Source organism: Heterodontus francisci, chromosome 29 (assembly GCF_036365525.1).
Source record: "Heterodontus francisci isolate sHetFra1 chromosome 29, sHetFra1.hap1, whole genome shotgun sequence".
NCBI lineage: Eukaryota > Metazoa > Chordata > Chondrichthyes > Heterodontiformes > Heterodontidae > Heterodontus > Heterodontus francisci.
Window position 1 is genome coordinate 63,650,819 of NC_090399.1, and position 21,330 is coordinate 63,672,148.

The window sequence follows — 21,330 nt, forward strand, 5'->3', positions numbered from 1 at the left end:
TTTCCAGCGAGTAGAAGAAGGGTGATGTGCGGTCCAAATTTTCCAGGATCTGGATCCGAGACCTCACGTACGCACCTCGGGATCCTATGTGCTGCAGGTCCCTCTGCTCGCCCTTCTTCTCTTTATACGCCTGCCACAGGGTCGGGTACGCGACGGCATGACCGAGGTGGGACTCCAAGTCAAGCACCCCCCTCTCTAGGTGCCCGATCTCGGCTTCCCGCCTCCTGGTCGACCCCTTCACGCACCCCTGACAGAAGACATGGATTTGAGTCTTGCCCACATCCCACCATAGCCTCAAGGAGGGGAAGCCCCCCTGCTTCCTTCTCCAGTCGGCCCAGAATCATTAGAACAAGTCCCAGAATTGCTCGTCCTCCAGCAGCCTGTTGTTAAGTGCCAATATGCGGACCCCGCCGTGTGCTGAGCGGGGTGAACTCCGCCCACACCAGGTGGTGGTCCGACACGGCACCAGCCGCATAGAGACCGCCGAGACGTGGGAGACTTACACCTGAGAAATGTAGAGGCGGTCAATTCGGGACCCTCCTCCTCCAGACCTCCACGTGAAGGTGCTGGAGTCGGGATGGAGATTCCGCCAGATATCCACCAAGTTGAGGGAGCTGATCAGTTCCCTCAACCTCTCCACCGATGCTTGGCCGCGCTGGGGACTGGAGCGATCCCACACTTCGAGGGTGCAGTTTAAGTCCCCTCCGAGGATGATGCTATCGATGGAGCTCAGAAGAGTGGACAGTTCTTCAAAGAAGCGCGCTTGCAACGCGCCGGGCCTGGGCACATACACGTTCACTCCGTGGAGAGGCACATGACCCAGGTGAATGGCAAGGTGGAGCAAGTGGCCCGGCATGAGCTCCTTGACCCCCCCAGGATTTCCGGCTGAAAAGTCGGGGCCAACAAGATAGGCACCCCACTAGAAATAGGGGTGAGGTGACTCACATCGACCCCACCCTGCCACTCCAGGAGCCAGGGAGCTTTGTCTCCCGGAATGGTGTGGTTTTCCTGCAGAAAGCTCACCGCAAATCACCCTTCCCTAAGGACTGAGAGATTGTGAAATCTACGGTGAGACCCCCTGCTGCCATTGATGTTGAGGCTGGCTATGGTTATCTTCATGTCAAAGGTACTTAAAAACCGTCACCAACACCTCACTGTGAGGAGGGAGTGGAAGTGCACCTGACCTTCCACCACCCCAGCAACCCATTGAGGAACACATTAAACCGGTGCCTCTCAACCAGTTTCACGCCCGCGCCCTTCCCCACTTTCTTGAGGACAGCACGAGCGGAATGGATGATCAGTGCCGGATTCAACCAACGGCTGAGGGCCAGCTGAACTTTATTGCGGCAACCCCTGCATGCCGCGAAGAAATCCCGGAGTTCCGCTGTGGGGATGAGAGGAGACTCGGTGGGAGACACGAGGGACTCCACTGCCTCACTGGCGATGGATTCAAGATCGTCCTCCGTGCCCCACTTCGAGTCCCCATCCTCCTCCGGGTCGTCACCACCAGCGGCCGACACACCCAGCACACACTGTGGGGCGGATATCCTGGCCGCGCCAGCTGGTCCCGCCTCCGTCATGATCCCACCCACAGGATCGATGGCCGAGGAGTCTTCTGTGGGTTCCAGGATGGAACTGGAGCCTCTGGGTGCCAGCGGCTCAGGAACCCCCTCCACCTCCGACCCCAGGTCAATGTGCTGTCCAGGGGAGATGGAGGTTCCCGACTCCTGAAATCAGGCCGGAGCCGAGACTGGAGGCAGACAGAGGAGGCCATCTCGTGCCCCGCCAGTGGCCACAGACCCAGCAGATGGGGCAGCATTGTCAATTCTAACTGGGTCGGGTGTGTCCTGGTTGGTGGAGGATTTTGGCTCGGAGGGACGATCCTTTGGGGCCTCGCCCTTTCCTCCAATCAGGGCACCCGACCCAGTGGCAGAATGGGAGGTGTCCCCAGGCTCCCCAACCACAAGCAGGGCTCCACTTACTCCTCCAGGAGGGGCCTCATGTACAGGGGCCTCCTCCTCCCCTCCATCCTGAGGTGTAGGGAGCTCCTGCCCAGACTTTGCAGCCTTGATGTTGGTGGTAGCAGTGGGAAATTGGTGACCCGAACCAGGACAGCTCTCCTCCAACAGTTGGGTCTTGCACCTCAGGGCCCTGAGTTACCTCCGTGGAGGGGTGCCTTCTCCTCTTTTTCCCAGTTGTGCACGGAGGCTCAGAGACCTCCATGTCATCAGAGGCCTCTGCCTCCACACCCTCCTTTTCCTCCACACTGAAGTGGCCCTCCAAGGCCTCCTCCTGCGCCAGCTGCATAAACACCTCACTGTCGCCTCCAGTCAGGGTGCTCCCCCGCTGGCGGAGGAGAGTGCCTTGGCTGTCCGGGCAGCCAGCTCTGGGGACGGACCGGCAGGTGGAGGAGTATCTGAAACCTCCAGGACACCCCTCATGTGGGTGACGAGGGGGTTCATGAATGCGGAGCACTCCCGACTGAGCTGACCCCTGCTTGGCTGGAACTGCTTATCAGATCCAGGCCCCAAAACCCTGCTGCTACACATTCTCCACTTGCTCGTCCTCGTCTGCCACCCGGACACTCTGTAGTGATCTGTGTTGCCATTTGGAAGCGATGGGAATCCCCGATGGAGGTCTGTCTACATGGGAGTCCTCCCCCTTTACATCGGGGATCTGTGGTGGAGGGTGCTACACAGGGCAGTCTTGTGCAATAGATTTTTAAGTAGGTTCAGGGACTCCCAGGCCACCTCTAACATCTGTGGCCTGAACGAGTCAGTGTTCCGTGTTTATATGGAGTGTGTGAGGTTGCAGCCCCTCTTTGAGTATTTAAAGGGGCTACTCCTAAAGTTTTGGCTGTACTTCAGCCCCATGTTCCTGATCTTTGGACACCCGGTGCGGAGGGTGGGGGGGGGTGGGGGCCGGGAAGAGGATCTCCTCGTCGGTCTGCTCCTGGGCCTGGCCAAGGTGGCAATTCACAGATCCAGGCTGCAGGCCGTCAAGGGGTCTGTCCTCCGGGATTGCCTCTCCCTCTTCCGAGGTTATGTTCACACCCGGGTTTTCCTGGAGCAGGAGCATGCGGAGTCCGTCAGTTTGCTTGAGGCCTTTTGTGACCGGTGGGCAGCACAGGGGCTGGAAAGCATCATCGATGCTGAAAATGCCATTTTAATTTGAGTTTTGTTTTATTTATTTGATTTGAATAAAGTTATTTGATACAATGCTAATAAATGAGGAACTGGGGAATAAAGGCCCCCTCAACAAAAATGTAAGGGGCCTGGGGTATAATGGCCAGTATATCAGCTTCCAATCTGGCTGAACAGACTCATTTCAGTGAGATATCTTGAATCTCGAAGGGTCAGAATGCTGTCACTCTGGGACCCCTGTCTTATCTCAGTCTCTTTCTGAATGTGTTATTCTGAACATTCAGAGATTCCCTGCAGTGATCTCCTCTTCCCATTTCCTGTAATTCCCACATCTTCTCCCAGCCTCAATCCACCCTCAAACACCCTGTCCTCACACACACTGATCCTAAAGAGAAACAAGACACAGATATGAAGCAGTGATCAATGCAGTAAGTTTTATTTCTGAGTACAGCCCATTATTCAGACAGCAGTCATACAGGGTCAGGGGTTACAGGACCTAAACATTCAAACAGAGCCTGTTTCCCAGGAACAAAGGTTTCAGTCAGTGAGAACTTGGCGAGCTCGGGCTGGTGGGAATCCCTCTCTGGACCTTTCACTATTTCGGTACGCAACATTGGAGATGCTTGGGGCAGTCCCCTTCGACAGACTTCTCATCTGTGTTACAGCCACCACGACGACACTCTCCTCCAATATCTCTGCATTTGCCTAAAATCCAAAATGAAGAATGAATTGAGTGATGTTTCTGTACACAGAGGGAGGGAGAACAATGAGAAAACATGAAGCTGAGTCTGTCAGTGTTACTGGGACTGACTCTGGACCACACATCAACCTTAGCTCTTTTGTATTTAATAAAACCCCACACCTCCCTCCCTTCCCCTGACCTGTACAGACTCAGTCTCTGTCCTGAAGGGCAGCCCAAGGGCTTTTCCTCAGAGTGGACCCCACCACACCCACTATCTGAGACCAGAGACAGAGAAAAGAAAGATCTGACACTTATATAGAATCTTTCCCATCACCAGAAGGGCCCAAAGAGTTTCACAGACCATGGACTGTTTCTGAAGAACCGACACTGTTTTATAGGAAACACTGCAGTCAATCTGCTCCCAGCAAAGTCCCACAAACAGTGAATGAGATTTGACAGGATGGGGAGTTTCTGGTCATGTTGGTTGTGAGAGTGATGTTGGTTCAGGACACCGGGAGAACTCCCAGCTCTTCAAATGATGTCCCAGTCGGGTCTCCAGTTAATGGTTCATCCAAAACATGACACCTCCAGCAGAGCAGCACTCCCCCAGTGCTGGACTGTATAGACTGGAGTGGGACATCAACCCACAACTTGTTCACTCAACACCCAACTGAGGCAGACTGACACCCAGTTACTGACAATGGATCATTTCACCACTTGTCACATCTACTTAATGCATGTTCTCACATCCCCATCTCTATGAAAGCTGCAGTATTAATAAAATTAAATAAACCTGTTTAAAACCCTTTTACTCCCATTTCCTCCCCACATATTTTGAAAAACTGACTCATGTCTGGGGATTGATTCCACAGACACCTCCAGTATTGCTCCCAATTCACCATCCTTCACCTGTGAGACTGCACAGTCAGTGTGGGGAAAAGGGACTGAAGGAATTCCCGATCCTGTCCTCACTCTCACACTCTGCAGCAGGTTGTAGTGATCGGGAGCAGCAACTGTGAGTTTCCCCTCTGTAGTACCTGGGTACTGAGGCCAATTACAGAGTCTGCCAACCGGGTCAATGCTCCGGCTGAGATCCACCAACTTAGCATCACCCAGTAATCTGTGCTTTTATTGCTGGTCTGTTAGGATCAGCTCACCATTCCCTGTACTCACTCAGGTAGTGAATAATCAATCAGGGGATTTACCTGGGGAACTGGTTTACAATAAATTCTTCAGTCTTTCATGCAATCAACTTAATTCAACTAATCAAACCGTGAACTTCAAAGAGAATAAAGTGGTTTAAAGATGAAACTGTTTGAGCCCTGGTTGCTGGGAGATCAGAGACATTTACTTTCATGTACCTTCATCATGTCGAGCAGAGCGCTCACTGCTGTCACGGCTGTCACTGCTCCCATCTTTGCCACTTCTAAGTCCTGCAGCAAGGCACTGATTCAACACCAGAAAACAAAGAACTAAAAGGCACGCCTTCATCATCATCCACAGAGTTCCTCAGGATTAGAAAGCTGCAGCAGAAATGTTCTGAATCCAGACTTGCAGAGATTTCTGCTTTTATGCTGACTGAAACAGTGAGTGACTCTGCACTCTTGTAATGTCCTGTGGTGTTTCCTTTCTGTGTAAGGGTGGATCAGTTGGCAGGTTGGCTCAGTTGGAATGTCATTATATTTTAGATCATAAGATCTTATGTCTGGTTATCAGACCAAGTCTTTACACATGAGCTCAACTGACAGGATTTGCCAGGTACACAAATATGATATTTAACACGTTAACTCCTTCCAGTATTGTCATGTGATAGATCACTGCACTTCTAATTGATGGTGAATGCAAACGCTTCATCCTTATCTTTTTCACTGATGTACCAGACTCCCCATCATTGAAGATGGGGATGTTCATCGAACCTTCTTCGGTAGTTAATTATTTAATTGTCCACCACCATCACAACTGGATTTGGCAGGACTGCAGAGTTTTGATCTGATCTATTGTTTGTGAGATCACTTAACTCTTTCTAAAGCATGCTGTTTCCACCATTTAGCATGTTATGTCATCTTATGTTGTAACTTCACCATGTTAGCAGCTAATTTTTAGGTATGCCTGGTGCTGTTCCCTGCATGTCTCCTATACTCCTCATTTAAGCAGGGTTAGTCCTGTGGATGGTGATACTCATACAGTGAGGAATTTACCAAGTTATTAGTTTACAGACTGTGGCTGAATACAATTCCACATCTGTTCTGAATCGATCCCACTGAACATGGTGGTTGTGTCACACAACACGATGGAGGGAGTCCTAGTGTGAAGATGGAACTTTGTATGCTAAAGTTTTTTATACAGTTCTAGCATAACATCCCTGATCTTATAATCCACTCCACAGTCAATAATGGAAAGTATCCCTTATGCATTCTTAATCACCTTATCTACCTGTCCTGCTGTCTTCAGGGAATCTGTGTTGTTATGACCAAGACCGGAGGAGTGCAGTGTTTAATCTAATCCCTCTTCTCCACAGGTCACAAATATATTTAAATTTTCCCACTTACTGATACAGTCAATCATACACTCTATTTTTCCCCAGAATAAAACACACTAACAAGGTTTCTTTAATAAACAGCAAAATTACCAGTTTATTATAAACCAAGTCTTAACCAGTAATGAAGTAAAACGTACACACACACATTGAAATATTAAAGACCCTTATTTATCTTAGCACCTCACACACACACACACACACACACACAAATATATACACACCGCTCAACTGCGTAATTAAAAGGGAGTTTTGTTTATAGCTGTTGCAGCAGCAGAAGGTGAAAAAACTCTTAGGCTGAAAAGAAGGTATGGAAAGATGTCCTTTGCTTTGATTCAGCATCCTAATTGCATATAGGCAGATGTCACTAGGATCTTAGTAGAACTGTTCTTTCAGGTGATGTTGAAGATCAGTTTGGGTAGGCTTTCCAAGAGATGCAGCTACAGAGGCTACAAATAGGTCTTACAGTAGGAATGCTGTAATAGGGTTTCAGTTCCCACACATTCGGTGTGCAAGGTTTCTTCAAACATGCAGGGTTTTCAAATACAGAAGGAAATATAAATCTGACACACTGAATACAGGATTTATTTTCAAGAGACAGAGCTGAGCTGTTATTCTTCTGGTAGGCAAAAACCAACTGTCTGTTGTAACAGTTCAAATTGAAACTAAAACCTTCCAGATGTGAAGCCTCTTGTCATTTATAAACCTTGGGAAGGTTTTTACAAAGCAGCAAGCCAAGTTAAAAAAAACAACCCCTGCTGGGTGATTATCCAGAGATAGGTGTCTTCCAGTAAGACTTGTTTACCAGCCAAATCCAGGAACCTTCTAGTGATTTTTTTGTTTAAACACAAAGTTCAGCAATCTTTTCAAGATTATTGATGAATTAGTGCCCATAATTCAAATATAAGTCCTTGACATATTTTACAAAAGAAATAGAAGCAATTTCCTAACACCTCCACCCTTGGAGAAATGAAACTCCATTTGAAATGCATTTCATTGCAAAATGTAAACATAAATGGAAGATGAAAACATTTTAAAATACATTTTCACACTCATCCCCATTCAGTCTTTCCTTGCAGTTAATACAATTTTGTTTTTTTACCATCTTTGCACTCAAATAACTAAAACAAAGCTGGATTCATGATAAAGCATCTACAATAACATTATTTTTGTCCACATTGTGAATAATCGTTAAGTGATAGGGCTGTAATAATAAACTCAATTGGAATAGTCTGGCATTCTGATTTTTATTTTTTTCGAACAAGTTTATCATCCAATCAGTTGATTGCAAACCTCTAAACAGAACCCCCCAGTTGTTGCAAATGTTTCTTCCAAGAGTCACTGTAGACCAGCACATCATCAAGTTAAACTGCACAGTTAGGAACACTGGCTACCACTGGGTTCACTAGTCACTGAGATGTTGCTGGAGCAGCCCCTAGCCTGTATGGTATCACTTGGTACAGGAAAAAAATCATATGGTGTGATCAAAGCTGATTTTTCTTTAGCCTGGGAGTGTTAAAGGAACTTTAACAAATTTATTTTTTTAAGATACATGGCACTGCCAATTCTGTCAATACAGTCTTCCAAGCGAGGGATTGGGTAGGAGCCTGTCCTTGTTATTGCATTAACTTTTCTGCAGTCTTTGCAAAGTCCAGTTGAACCATCAGGTTTAGGCGCTAATACTACTGGTGAACTCCAGTTGCTTTGATTGGGTTCTATTAGGTAGTTCTCCTTCATGCATTGGTTTTCTGCTTTTACTTGGGCCTGTTTCTCTGGACTTAAGCAGTAAGAATGCTATTTTATAGGAACAGATTCCCTAACATCCACATCATGTGTGACTAAGGTTGTACATCCTGGCTTATCTGTATGGACTCTTTTAAATGCTGTGAGTAGCCTTGTTAGAGCTTCTCATTGTTCTGCATCTAAATATGAAAGCATAGTGTCCAATCTCCTTTGCAATTCGGTAATGGCTAACTGGATGGTAGGAAGTTCAATTGCAGAATTGTCTAGCCCTCCTTCTGCCTCATCCTCACTAACCCTTTCATCCTTCACTGTCTCTACTACCTGACATACCTGTGCTTGCTTATCCTCCTCCCTGTGATAATATTGTTTCAACATATTAATGTGACACAGTCAATTCTTTTTCCAGTGATCTGGGGAGTCAATCAAATAAATTTACCTTACCAATTCTCTTGACCACTGTCTATGGACCAGTGAACAATGCTTTCAATGGTTCACCTTGTAAGGGTTGTAATACTAATACTTCATCCCTTGGTTGAAAGGTTCCAGTCTTAGCATGCTTATCTGCCCATTTTTTCATAGTTGTTTGGGAAGCTTTAAGCTGTTTCTGAGTTACTTTTCAAGCTCTCGTGAGCCAGGCCTAGAACACAGATACATAATCTAGTATAGAAGATTCATCCTTCTGTTCCAAAAACCTTTCCTTTCATTAGTTTTAGAGGATCTCTTATCTCATGTCCATAAACTAATTCAAAAAGCCTGTAGACTCATTAGGTAAATCTCTCGTGGCAAACAAAAGAAATTCTACCCCTTTATCCCAATCATGATATTCATGACAGTATGTCCTAATCATCATTTTGAAGGTCTTATGGTACCTTTCTAAAGCTCCCTGTGTCTGTGGGTGGTATGCTGAAGACTAACTGTATTACACCCAAATTACTCATAACTTCCTGAAAACATTTAGACATAAAATTGGAACCTTAATCCGACTGAATCTCAATCTATAATCCATATCTAGTGAAGAACTGGGTTAACTTCTCTACCACTACCTTAGCAAAAACTGTTCTCAATGGAATGGCCTCTGGGAACCAAGTAACCAAATCCATGATAGTGAGTATATATTGGTGTCATGCTTTTGTTTTCAGTAAAGGTCCTACACAGTCTACCAACACCCTACTAAATGGTTCCCAATAACTGCTACAGGAGTTAGAGGCTCCGGTTTTATGGCAGGTTGCAGCTTTCCCACAATCTGGCACATATGGCACGTTTTACAAAACTGCACCACGTCCTTGGAAATACCTGGCCAGTATAAATGGTGATTTATATGTGATTTGGTCTTCTGGATCTCTACATCTCCCACTATAGGAATTTCATTTGTTAACCATAATATTTCCCAGTGATACTTAGGCAGTACCACTATCTGGTGAACTACCATCCATTCTTCATCTACAGGTCTGTGACGAGGTCTCCACTTCCTCATCAGAATTCCATCTTTAATATAATAGCTTTCTGGAACCCCTTTTGTCTCAGCTTCTGTTCGAGCTGATTGTGCCACTTTATTTAACTCTGGATCAGCTTGCTGACCTGTGATCAGAGAAGAATTATAAAACATTTCCTTTGGATTATCCAAATCAGCAAAGAAAGTTTCAGATATTCGACTATCTGTCGGTGGTGCCAATTTTACCTCTGACAATGGAACTTGTTTAACCATTGTTCAGGTTACGACACATGAAGGAAAAATTCCTGGTACCTTTCCTGTAACTGTTCTGTCTCTTTAACTTCCCTTGGGTTTTCTGTGACTACTGGAGAAGCCATTACTTTCACTCCAGCCAAATCATTTACCAGGATTAGGTCAACTTCCTCTACCAGCAAACTATGGACAACTCCTACAGTTACCATTCCAGACATTAGGGCCAGACTTTACACTTACCAAACAAGCGGCTGTTTGCAGGGGTGGGGCGAAGAGGGTAGTGGTGTAAAATTAAGTGGGAGGAGGGGGACCATTCCTGACCTCCTCTTGTTGCTGCTGCAATTTTACTTTGGGTGGCGGCATCCAGAAATGTCCCTCTGCCCCAGGCCAATCAAAGCCCTTAACTGGCCAAGTAACTGGCACTTAAGTGAAACCAGGCGGCCTTCTTGCGGGCTGGTGGGGAGCCTCCTGATGGGGCCCAAGGAGGGCTGTCTTCGAAGCCCCAATCACCTCCAATGCACAACATTCCCCCACCCCCGCGTTAAACCCCCCTTGCCTCGCTGAGGCCCAAGCAATTATCCTCGGCAAGGCTACAAAAACTTCTCTTAATTCTGGGGCCATCCTTCCTCTTGCTTCCAGTGGCTGGGTGTAGTCCCAGCACTGGCCATCGCTCCCAGTGGTGATGCTGGGACTAAGAGCTGCCAGCCTGCTGATTGGTCGGCAGCTCCATTCGGCCTCAAGGAGGTAGAAGGCCCACCCAAGATCAATTAAAGGCCTGGCTAGCGAAAAATCCCAGTCTGGCTCCTCAGACCCACAGAGGTGGGCTCACCACTGACTTTTCAGGTGGTGAATGGGGCCTCCCACCCAATGAAACGTTCCAGCCTCGGTCACACTCTAGGTGAACCCGATACAAAGGTACAGGTATATAATCCCCATCAATACCATTCACTAAAACTTTATCATTCAGTGTGCTCTCTGGTAGAAATGTTATTCCTTTACCCAGCAAAAGATTTTGGGCGGCTCGTGTATCCCTAAATATAACTATAGGTTTGCCTGCTTTACCTGAGGGATAAGGCGTGACTTTTCCTTTCGACAAGAATTCCACATAACTCTCAGGTATCTTATTCTCAACCCCTGCACTCACATTGGTTTTATTATTTGGCTTTACAGCTTCTGTCAGAGCTTCAGCCTGATCTGCTCTACTGTCGATCAGGTCTCCTTTGTCTACATTGGTTTTGTGTGTCCCATCGGTTCAGCTCACAACTTCCAGCATTCTGCTCCAAGATGTCCCACTTTGTGACAATGGTAACACTTGGGCTTACGGACCTCACATCCACCCTCAGCACCTTCCTTTCTGGCCTGAGGAGGAGATTCCAGGGTGTTCCCAGCTGTCCCTTTTTGTTCCTGGCTACATGCTTTCCTTTCACTCTCTCACCTTCTATCCTTCTCGGGTTTATGGGATGACGAATAAAGGGTTTGAGATGATACACAAGCTCATAATCATCAGCAATTTCTGCTGCCTGTCTGGCCGTTGAAACCTTCTGGTTCTCTACATGGGTTTGTACCAATGGAGGGAGGGAACTTTTCAATTCTTCCAGTGGAATTAGTTCCCTAAGGTTCTCATGCATGGCTTCCATCTTTAGTTACTGTATCCAACGATCAAAATTAATTTATTTTACTCTCTCAAATTGTATATAAGTCTTCCCAGACAATCTCCGGAGGTTCTGAAATTTCTGTCAGTGAGCATCAGTGACTAACTCATACACAGTGGGAATAGCCTTTTTGCCATCTCGTAATCTGCAGAAGCCTCTTCAAAAAGCATTGCATAAACTTCATGAGCTTCTGCCGACCAGCCTGTTTTGCTTAGGCAGTGTCCAGCTTTCCTTTGGCCACCTCATCTGTTTGGCTATCTTTTCAAAAGAAATGAAAAATGCCTCTATGTCCTGTTCCTCAAACATAGGGAGGCCTGTTTCAGTTTAAACAGCTTTCCACTGGGTCCTGAGCTGGAGTCAGATCTTTCCTCATCAAAATCTGGTTTTAACTCTAACCCCAATTTTGCTGCCAATGCTATTCGACTAACCTTGGTTAATACCTCAAATCACTCAAGGAAACAATAATATAAAAGCAAACTACTGCAGATGCTGGAAATCTGAAATAAAAACAAGAAATGCTGGAAATACTCAGCAGGTCTGGCAGCATCTGTGGTGAAAGAAGCAGAGTGAACATTTCAGGTTCTGAAGAAGGGTCGCTGACCTGAAAAGTTAACTCTACTTCTCTCTCCACAGATGCTGCCAGACCTGTTGAGTATTTCCAGCATTTCTTGTTTTTATTACACTCAAGGATACATCCTCCTTCCCCAGAAATGTCACAGCAACTGTGAAAGACATTCTGGTGGTATAAACTTTATTACACAAGAAACCTGGTTTGTTTATTTTTCCTTTTTCAGTTATTATTACCCCACTTACAATTAAACATCTTTGGTGTTGGGTTTATCCCGACAAAAGCCCTCAATTATATATGACAGACAAGGTGGGAGGAGTGCCTGTTTATTCTAATCCCACTTCTCCACAGGTCACAACAAATATTAAAATTTTCCCACTTACTGATGTAGTCAATCATACACTCTATCTTTCTCAGAATAAAACACACCAACAAAGTTTATTTAATAAACAGAATTATCAGTTTATTATAAACCAAGTCTCAACTAATAATGAAGTAAAACATACACACATAAATTCAAATTTTAATCTCCTTTATTGATCTTAGCCCCTCACACACACACACACATATACATATATATACACACTGGGTAATGGGGAAAATAAAATAAATTTCTCTTTATAGCTGTTACAAAGATGACAGAAGGAAAAAAACACATAGGCTGAAAAGAAGCTATGGAACAACGTCCTTTGTTCTGGTTATAGGCGAGTGTCACGAGGATCTTCCGAGAACTGTTCTTTCCAAGCAATGTTGAAGATCAGTTTGGGTAGGCTTTCCAAGAGATGCAGGTACAGAGGCTACAGATAGGTCTTATAGCAGAAATGCAGCGACAAGGTTTCAGAACCCACACAGTCAGTGTGAAAGGTTCTTCAAACGTGAAGGGCTTCTTCAAATGCAGAAGGAAATAGGAATCTGACAGACTAGTTGCAGGAATTATTTTCAAGAGAGAGAGGGAGAGTTGAGCTGTTCCTCTGGTAGACAAAAAGCAACTGTCTGTTGTAATGGTTCAAACTGAAACTAAAACCTTCCAGATGTTAAGCCTCTTGATATCTATAAATCTTGGCCTGTCACTTCTTTGTAAACATATGCCCAAGTCAGAAACAACCCCAGCTAGGTGATTATCCATGGACAGGTGCCTTCCAGTAAGACTTGTTTACCAGCCAAATCCAGGAAACTTCTGGTGATCGCTTTTGAAAATTACATGAAATTTAACAACCTCTTCAAGTTTCCAGATGAATCAGTGTCCATAATTCAAATAATAAATAATCCATAGGTCCTTAACATATTTTACAAAAGAAATAGAAACTATCTCCTATCAGTGGATAAGGTGTCTGATGTCCCTTTGTTCCTCTACATTCCTCAGAATTCTATTCCCTTGCCTTGTTTGCCATCCCAAATGCATTACTTCTCTGGATTGAATTCATTTATCACTTTTCTACCCACCTGACCAGTCCATTGATATCTTCCTGCAGTTTACAGTTATCCTCCTCACTATCAAAAAAAAAAGGCCAATTTTTTGTTCATTTGCAAACTTCTTAATCATGTTCTCAATATGTTTGTGTCATGAGCAAACTTGGAAATATTACATTTGGTCCCCACACCCAAATCCTTGATATAAAAACAGAAAGTGATGGAAATACTCAGCAGGTCAGGCAGCATATGTGGAGAGAGAAAGAGAATTAATGTTTCAGGTCTGTGACCTTTCATCAGAACTGGCAAAGGTTAGAAAAGTTTTAGGATTTAAGAAAGTGAAGGGTGTGGTGTGATGGGGAAGAAAACAAAAGGGAAACTGTGTGATAGGGCAGAAGGCAGGAAAGATTAAATAACAAAGATGTCATGGGACAAAGGTAAAGAGAGTGTTAATGGTTGTGGTGAAAGACAAAGTATTATTCTGGAGAGAATGTTCATGGTGGAGTAATGAGCAGCTCTGTCCAAAATCACAAGATGAAGAACGGGCAGCTGGTTAAACAAACTGTCTCCTTTTCACCATCGGCATCTAATACCTCAAAACCTCAATCCCCCACCAGGACGGTCTGAGGACTCTCACTTCCTGCTTGAACAGAGGCTCAACCAGTCCCCATCCACCACCACCCTCCTCCACCTGACTGAACTTGTTCTCACATTGAACAACTTCTCCTTCAACTCCACTCACTTCCTCCAAATAAATGGTGTTGCTATGGATACTCGCATGGGTCCTAGTTATGCCTGTCTTTTTGTGGGATATGTCGATATGTCGAACATTCTTTGTTCCAGTCCTACTCAGTGCCCCTCTCTCACCTCTTTTTCTGGTACATTGATGACTGTATCAGTGCTGCTTCCTGCTCCAACCCGAACTGGAAAACTTCATCGACTTTGCTTCCAATTTCCACTCTTCTCTCACTTTTACATGGTCTATCCCCAACACTTCCCTTCCCTTCCTCGACGTCGATGTCTCCAGATCTGGGAAAAGGCTTTCAACTAATATTTATTATAAGCACACTGACTCCCACGGCTACCTCGAATACACTTCCTCACACTCTTTCTCCTGTAAGGAATCCATCCCATTCCCCCAGTTTCTCCATCTCCGATACAACCTTCCACAACAGCAATTCTGATCTGTCTTCCTTTTTCCTCAACCAAGGATTCCCCCCCACTTTGGTTGACAGGGCCCTCAACCGTGTCCGACCCATTTCCCGCACTTCTGTCCTCACCACTTCCCCTCCCTCCCAGAACTGTGACAGGGTTCCCCTTGTCTTCACTTTCGACACCACCAGCCTCCACATCCAGAGGATCATCCTCCGCCATTCTGTCACCTCCAGCGTGATGTCACCACAAAACACATCTTCCCTTCCATTCCCCTGCCAGCATTCCAAAGGGTTCATTCCCTCCGCGACACCCTGATCCACTTCTCCATCACCCCCGACACCTTATTCACTTCCCACGGCACCTTCCAATGAAATCACAGGAAGTGTAATACCTGCCCGTTTAATCTACTCTCCTCACCATCTAAGGCCCCAAAGACTCCTTCCAGGTGAAGTAGTGATTTATTTGTACAGCTTTCAATTTTATCCACTGTATTCACTGTTCATAATGTGGTCGCCTCTACATTGGAGACAGCAAACGTAGATTGAGTGACTGCTTTGAGGAACACCTCTGCTCAGTCCGAAAGTATGACCCCAAGCTTCCAGTTTCTTACCATTTCAACTCACCACCCTGCTCTCAAGCCTACATTTCTGTCCTTGACCTGCTGCAGTGTTCCAGTGAACATCAACACAAGCTCGGGGAGCAGCACCTCATCTTTAGATTGGGCACTCTACAGCCTTCCAGACTCAACACTGAGTTCAACAATTTCAGAGCATGACTGGCCTTTGTTATATTTTTCTCATTTTGTGTTATTTTATTTTTTAACCATGTGTCTGTTTTTCATGTGGTGCTTTTGGACAGAGCTGTTCATTACTCTGCCATTAACACTCTCTCTGGATTGTTGTTCATCACAAGCATTAACACTTTCTTTGCCTTTGTCCCAAGACGTCTTTGTTATTTAATCTCTCTTGCCCTCTGCCCTATCACATACCGTTTCTTTTTTTCTCTTCCCCACCAACAACACCGTCTCCCCCTTCACTTGCTTCAAACCTAATCTTTCCTAACCTTTTCCAATTCTGATGAAAGGTCACAGAACTGAAACGTTAACTCTGCTTCTCTCTCCACAGATGCTGCCAGACCTGCTGAGTATTTCCAGCACTTTCTGTTTTTATTTCAGATTTCCAGCATCTGCAGTATTTTGCTTTTATCCAAATCCTTGATATAGATTGTGAATAGCTGGGGATGAAGTACTGATCCTTGAGGTACCCCACGAGTCACGACCTGCCAAGCTGACAATGACCTGTTTATTCTTACTCACTGTTTTCTGTCTGTTAACCAATTCTCAACCCATGCCCATATATTACCCCCAATCTCATGCACTCTAATTTTACTTACTATCCTCCTGTGTGAGACCTTATCGAAAGTCTTCTGAAAATCCAAATACACCAGATCCACTGGTTCTCTCTTATCTATTCTGCTCGTTACATTGTCAAAAGCTCTAACAGGTTTGTCAAACATGATTTCTCTTTCATAAATCCATGTTGACTCTGCCCAATCCATCACAATTTTCTAAGTGTCCATTTATCACATCCCTTCGAGTAAATTCTAGCCTTTTCCCTCCTACTGATATCAGGGTAACAGGTCTGTAGATCCCCATTTTCCCTCCTCCTCCTTGCTTAAATAGTGGGGTCACATTTTCTGCCTTCCAATCTGCAAGAACTGCTCCAGAATCTATAGATTTTTGGAAGATGACCACCAATGCATCCACTGTCTCTACAATAATTCATTCTTTCTCATTGCACAATACTAGATCTAAAATAGCCCGTTCTCTAGTTGGTTACTCAGCGTACGGTTCTAGAAAACCATTCATACATTCCAGGAATTCACTCATAGCATTCGTGCTAATTAAGTTTACCCAGTCTATATGTAAGTTGAAGTTCCCCATGATTACTGTATTACCCCTGCTACATGCAACCCTGATTTAATTTTTCGTACCGTGCCCTATATTACCACGACTGTTTAGTGGCCTGTAAACAACTCCTACTAATGTTTGCTGCCCTTTGCTGTTACCTAGTTCCACCCAAATTGATTCTACATCTCGATCTTCCGTTCTAAGATCCTCTCTCACTTAATGTACTGATCTCATCCTTTATTAGCAGCACTACCCCACCTCCTTTTCCTTTTTTCCTCTCCTTCCTAAATGTTGAATACCCTTGAACATTCAGTTTCCAGTGTTGGTCACCCTGCAGCCACATCTCTGTAATGGCAATTAGATCATAGCTGTTTACGTCCATTTGTGCCATCAATTCATCTACTTTTTTGCGACTGCAATGTGCATTCAGATAGAATGCCTTTAATTTTGTCTTATTATTTTCACAAACTCTAGCCGTATCTGCTGCCGCACTCTAAAGTTAGTACACTCTGTCCCTTTCTGCCACACCCAGATTATCAACTCACTTATTGCTAGTTTGCTCTCTTGCCTTGTCATCTCTCTTTCACTTATCAAATCTTCCCTCACTTGATCCCTCACCCCCTCTATTTAGTTTAAAGCCCTCTCTATCGCCCCAGTTATATGACTCACCAGAACACTGGTCCCAGCATGGTTCAGGTAAAGACGTTCCCAAAGGTACAGATCCTACTTTCCCAGCACTGGTGTCACTGCCCCATGAACTGAATCCCATTTCTCTCACACCAATCTTTGAGCCGTGCATTTAACTCTCTAATGTTATTTACCCTGCTCCAATTTGCTTGTGGCTGAGGTAATAATCCAGAGATTATTATCTTTGAGGTTCTGCTTTTCAATTTATACCCTATATGTTAATACTCCCTATGTAGAACCTCCTTCCTAGTCCTATCTATGTCATTGGTATCCACGTGGACCACAACAACTGATCCTCCCCCTCGCACTGCAAGTTCCTCTCCATCACTGAACAGATATCTCGATCCCTGGCACCATGCAGGCAACACAGCCTTCTGGACTCTCGCTGTTGGCGGCAGAGAACTGTGTCTATCCCCCTGACTATACTGTCCCCTACTACCATTGTATTTCTATTTACTGTGTTCAGCTTGAATGGTTTCCTGTACCATGGTGCCATGGTCAGTTTGCTCATCCACCCTGCAGCCCTCGCTCTCATCCATACAAGCTGAAAGAACCTCAAACCTGTTGGACAATTGTAAGGGCTGAGGCTCCTCCACTTCTGCCTTCTCGATCCCCTTACCTGCCTCACTCAGTCACACCTCCCCTGTCCCTGACCACTGAACAATTCAGAAGACTCTATCCTATAGGGTGTGATTGCCTTCTGGAACAAAGTGTTCCAGTAACTATCCCCTCCCTGATACATCGCAGTGTCCATAGCTCAGTCTCCAGCTCATCTACCTGAGCCAAAGCTCCTCGAACCACAGACATTTACTGTGAACGTGGTTGCTGTGGATCACATTGGAGTCCATGAGCTCACACATACTGCAGCTGTGAAACATCACCTTCCCGGCCATCCTTATTGTGTTTTCATTTACTAATGAATAAATTATTTTCTCAATGAATTGTTGAATTAATGCCTCTCCTCACCAGCACTTGCTTTGATGAATTTAAAATCTTGGTAATGCAATAAAACGTACCACTTAAAATAAAAGAAAACAGTAGACTTACCTGCTTCTTACTTCCCTTTTGCTTGCATATCTTAACGAAATTATCAGGTAGTTACTTAAAAATTAGTAGTCTGAAGAGACCACGTCTGCTGACGAGGTCAAAGGCTTTGGTGAGATCAATGAAAGCAATGTAGAGGGGCATCTGTTGTTCACGGCATTTCTCCTGTATCTGACGAAGGGAGAACAGCATGTCAATGGTTGATCTCTCTGCACGAAAGCCACACTGTGCCTCAGGGTAGACGCGCTCGGCCAGCTTCTGGAGCCTGTTCAGAGCGATTCGAGCAAAGACAATTCAACATGGTGGCTCCTCATCAGAGCCCTTTCCTATCCTGAGTGGTGTGAAACAGGGCTGTGTTCTCGCACCCACACTTTTTGGGATTTTCTTCTCCCTGCTGCTTTCACATGCGTTCAAATCCTCTGAAGAAGGAATTTTCCTCCACACAAGATCAGGGGGCAGGTTGTTCAACCTTGCCCGTCGAAGAGCGAAGTCCAAAGTACGGAAAGTCCTCATCAGAGAACTCCTCTTTGCTGACGATGCTGCTTTAACATCTCACACTGAAGAGTGCCTGCAGAGTCTCATCGACAGGTTTGCGGCTGCCTGCAATGAATTTGGCCTAACCATCAGCCTCAAGAAAACGAACATCATGGGGCAGGACGTCAGAAATGCTCCATCCATCAATATTGGCGACCACGCTCTGGAAGTGGTTCAAGAGTTCACCTACCTAGGCTCAACTATCACCAGTAACCTGTCTCTAGATGCAGAAATCAACAAGCACATGGGTAAGGCTTCCACTGCTATGTCCAGACTGGCCAAGAGAGTGTGGGAAAATGGCGCACTGACACGGAACACAAAAGTCCGAGTGTATCAGGCTTGTGTCCTCAGTACCTTGCTCTACGGCAGCGAGGCCTGGACAACGTATGCCAGCCAAGAGCAACGTCTCAATTCATTCCATCTTCGCTGCCTTCGGAGAAGACTTGGCATCAGGTGGCATGACTATATCTCCAACACAGAAATCCTTGAAGCGGCCAACACCCCCAGCTTATACACACTACTGAGTCAGCGGCGCTTGAGATGGCTTGGCCATGTGAGCCGCATGGAAGATGGCAGGATCCCCAAAGACACATTGTACAGCGAGCTCACCACTGGTATCAGACCCATCGGCCGTCCATGTCTCCGCTATAAAGACGTCTGCAAACGCGACATGAAATCGTGTGACATTGATCACAAGTCGTGGGAGTCAGTTGCCAGCATTCGCCAGAGCTGGCGGGCAGCCATAAAGACAGGGCTAAATTGTGGCGAGTCGAAGAGACTTTGTAGTTGGCAGGAAAAAAGACAGAGGCGCAAGGGGAGAGCCAACTGTGCAACAGCCCCGACAAACAAATTTCTCTGCAGCACCTGTGGAAGAGCCTGTCACTCCAGAATTGGCCTTTATAGCCACTCCAGGCGCTGCTTCACAAACCACTGACCACCTCCAGGCGTGTATCCATTGTCTCTCGAGATAAGGAGGCCCAAAAGAAAGAAAAGAAAGAAGAACTTAAAAATTAGTAATTTTTATTTTACTTTCCTCTAATTTCCAGCTCCTAACTGGTGCACCCTAACAGCAGTGTACAAACTGTGATTTCACATCAGTAACTCACCAACCAACCACCTTACAGCTTTCCTGTGATGTGACTGTTTGATTCTTTGTTGAACTCAGAGCAACTACAGCATAGGTTAGAAAGAGAAAAGGGTTTTCTAAAACGTGCCTTCAAATACTTCCAATGCAGGTGCAGTACTGCTTAGTTAGAGGAAGGCTCCCTCTGCACTGTTCCATAAAACAATTCCAGTATAGGTACAGCACAGATTAGGTACAGAGTAGAGCTCCCTCTGCACTGTCCCATAAAATAATCCCAGTATAGGTACAGCACAGATTAGGTACAGAGTAGAGCTCCCTCTACACTGTCCCATAAAATAATCCCAGTATAGGTACAGCACAGATTAGGTACAGAGTAGAACTCCCTCTGCACTGTCCCATAAAATAATCCCAGTATAGGTACAGCACAGATTAGGTACAGAGTAGAGCTCCCTCTACACTGTCCCATAAAATAATCCCAGTATAGGTACAGCACAGATTAGGTACAGAGTAGAACTCCCTCTGCACTGTCCCATAAAATAATCCCAGTGTAGGTACAGCACAGATTAGGTACAGAGTAGAACTCCCTCTACACTGTCCCATAAAATAATCCCAGTATAGGGACAGCACAGATTAGGTACAGCGTAGAACTCCCTCTACACTGTCCCATAAAATAATCCCAGTATAGGGACAGCACAGATTAGGTACAGAGTAGAACTCCCTCTACACTGTCCCATAAAATAATCCCAGTATAGGTACAGCACAGATTAGGTACAGAGTAGAACTCCCTCTGCACTGTCCCATAAAATAATCCCAGTATAGGTACAGCACAGATTAGGTACAGAGTAGAGCTCCCTCTACACTCTCCCATAAAATAATCCCAGTATAGGTACAGCACAGATTAGGTACAGAGTAGAGCTCCCTCTACACTGTCCCATAAAATAATCCCAGTATAGGTACAGCACAGATTAGGTACAGAGTAGAGCTCCCTCTACACTGTCCCATAAAATAATCCCAGTATAGGTACAGCACAGATTAGGTACAGAGTAGAACTTCCTCTGCACTGTCCCATAAAATAATCCCAGTATAGGTACAGCACAGATTAGGTACAGAGTAGAGCTCCCTCTACACTGTCCCATAAAACAATTCCAGTATAGGTACAGCACAGATTAGGTACAGAGTAGAACTCCCTCTGCACTGTCCCATAAAATAATCCCAGTATAGGTACAGCACAGACTAGGTACAGAGTAGAGCTCCCTCTACACTGTCCCATAAAATAATCCCAGTATAGGTACAGCACAGATTAGGTACAGAGGAGAACTCCCTCTGCACTGTCCCATAAAATAATCCCAGTGTAGGTACAGCACAGATTAGGTACAGAGTAGAACTCCCTCTACACTGTCCCATAAAATAATCCCAGTATAGGTACAGCACAGATTAGGTACAGAGTAGAACTCCCTCTGCACTGTCCCATAAAATAATCCCAGTATATGTACAGCACA

The 21,330-nt window shown here is 45.4% G+C and overlaps 1 protein-coding gene across 4 annotated transcripts in view; it reads right to left on the reverse strand.

The window, feature by feature from the left end:
* Window positions 1–3,563: 3,563 nt before the first annotated feature.
* Window positions 3,564–21,330, reverse strand: part of LOC137345659 (uncharacterized) — a 76,759-nt gene continuing 58,992 nt past the window's right edge. For 3 of the 4 annotated variants that reach the window (XM_068008909.1, XM_068008908.1, XM_068008910.1), the window contains one exon: window positions 3,564–3,848. In XM_068008909.1, the coding sequence (XP_067865010.1) occupies window positions 3,681–3,848 (168 nt within the window). In that variant the 3' untranslated portion in view covers window positions 3,564–3,680. Of the gene's footprint in view, window positions 3,849–5,186; window positions 5,440–21,330 lie in introns of those variants that run through there. The other variant, XR_010968600.1, reaches the window with a different exon arrangement.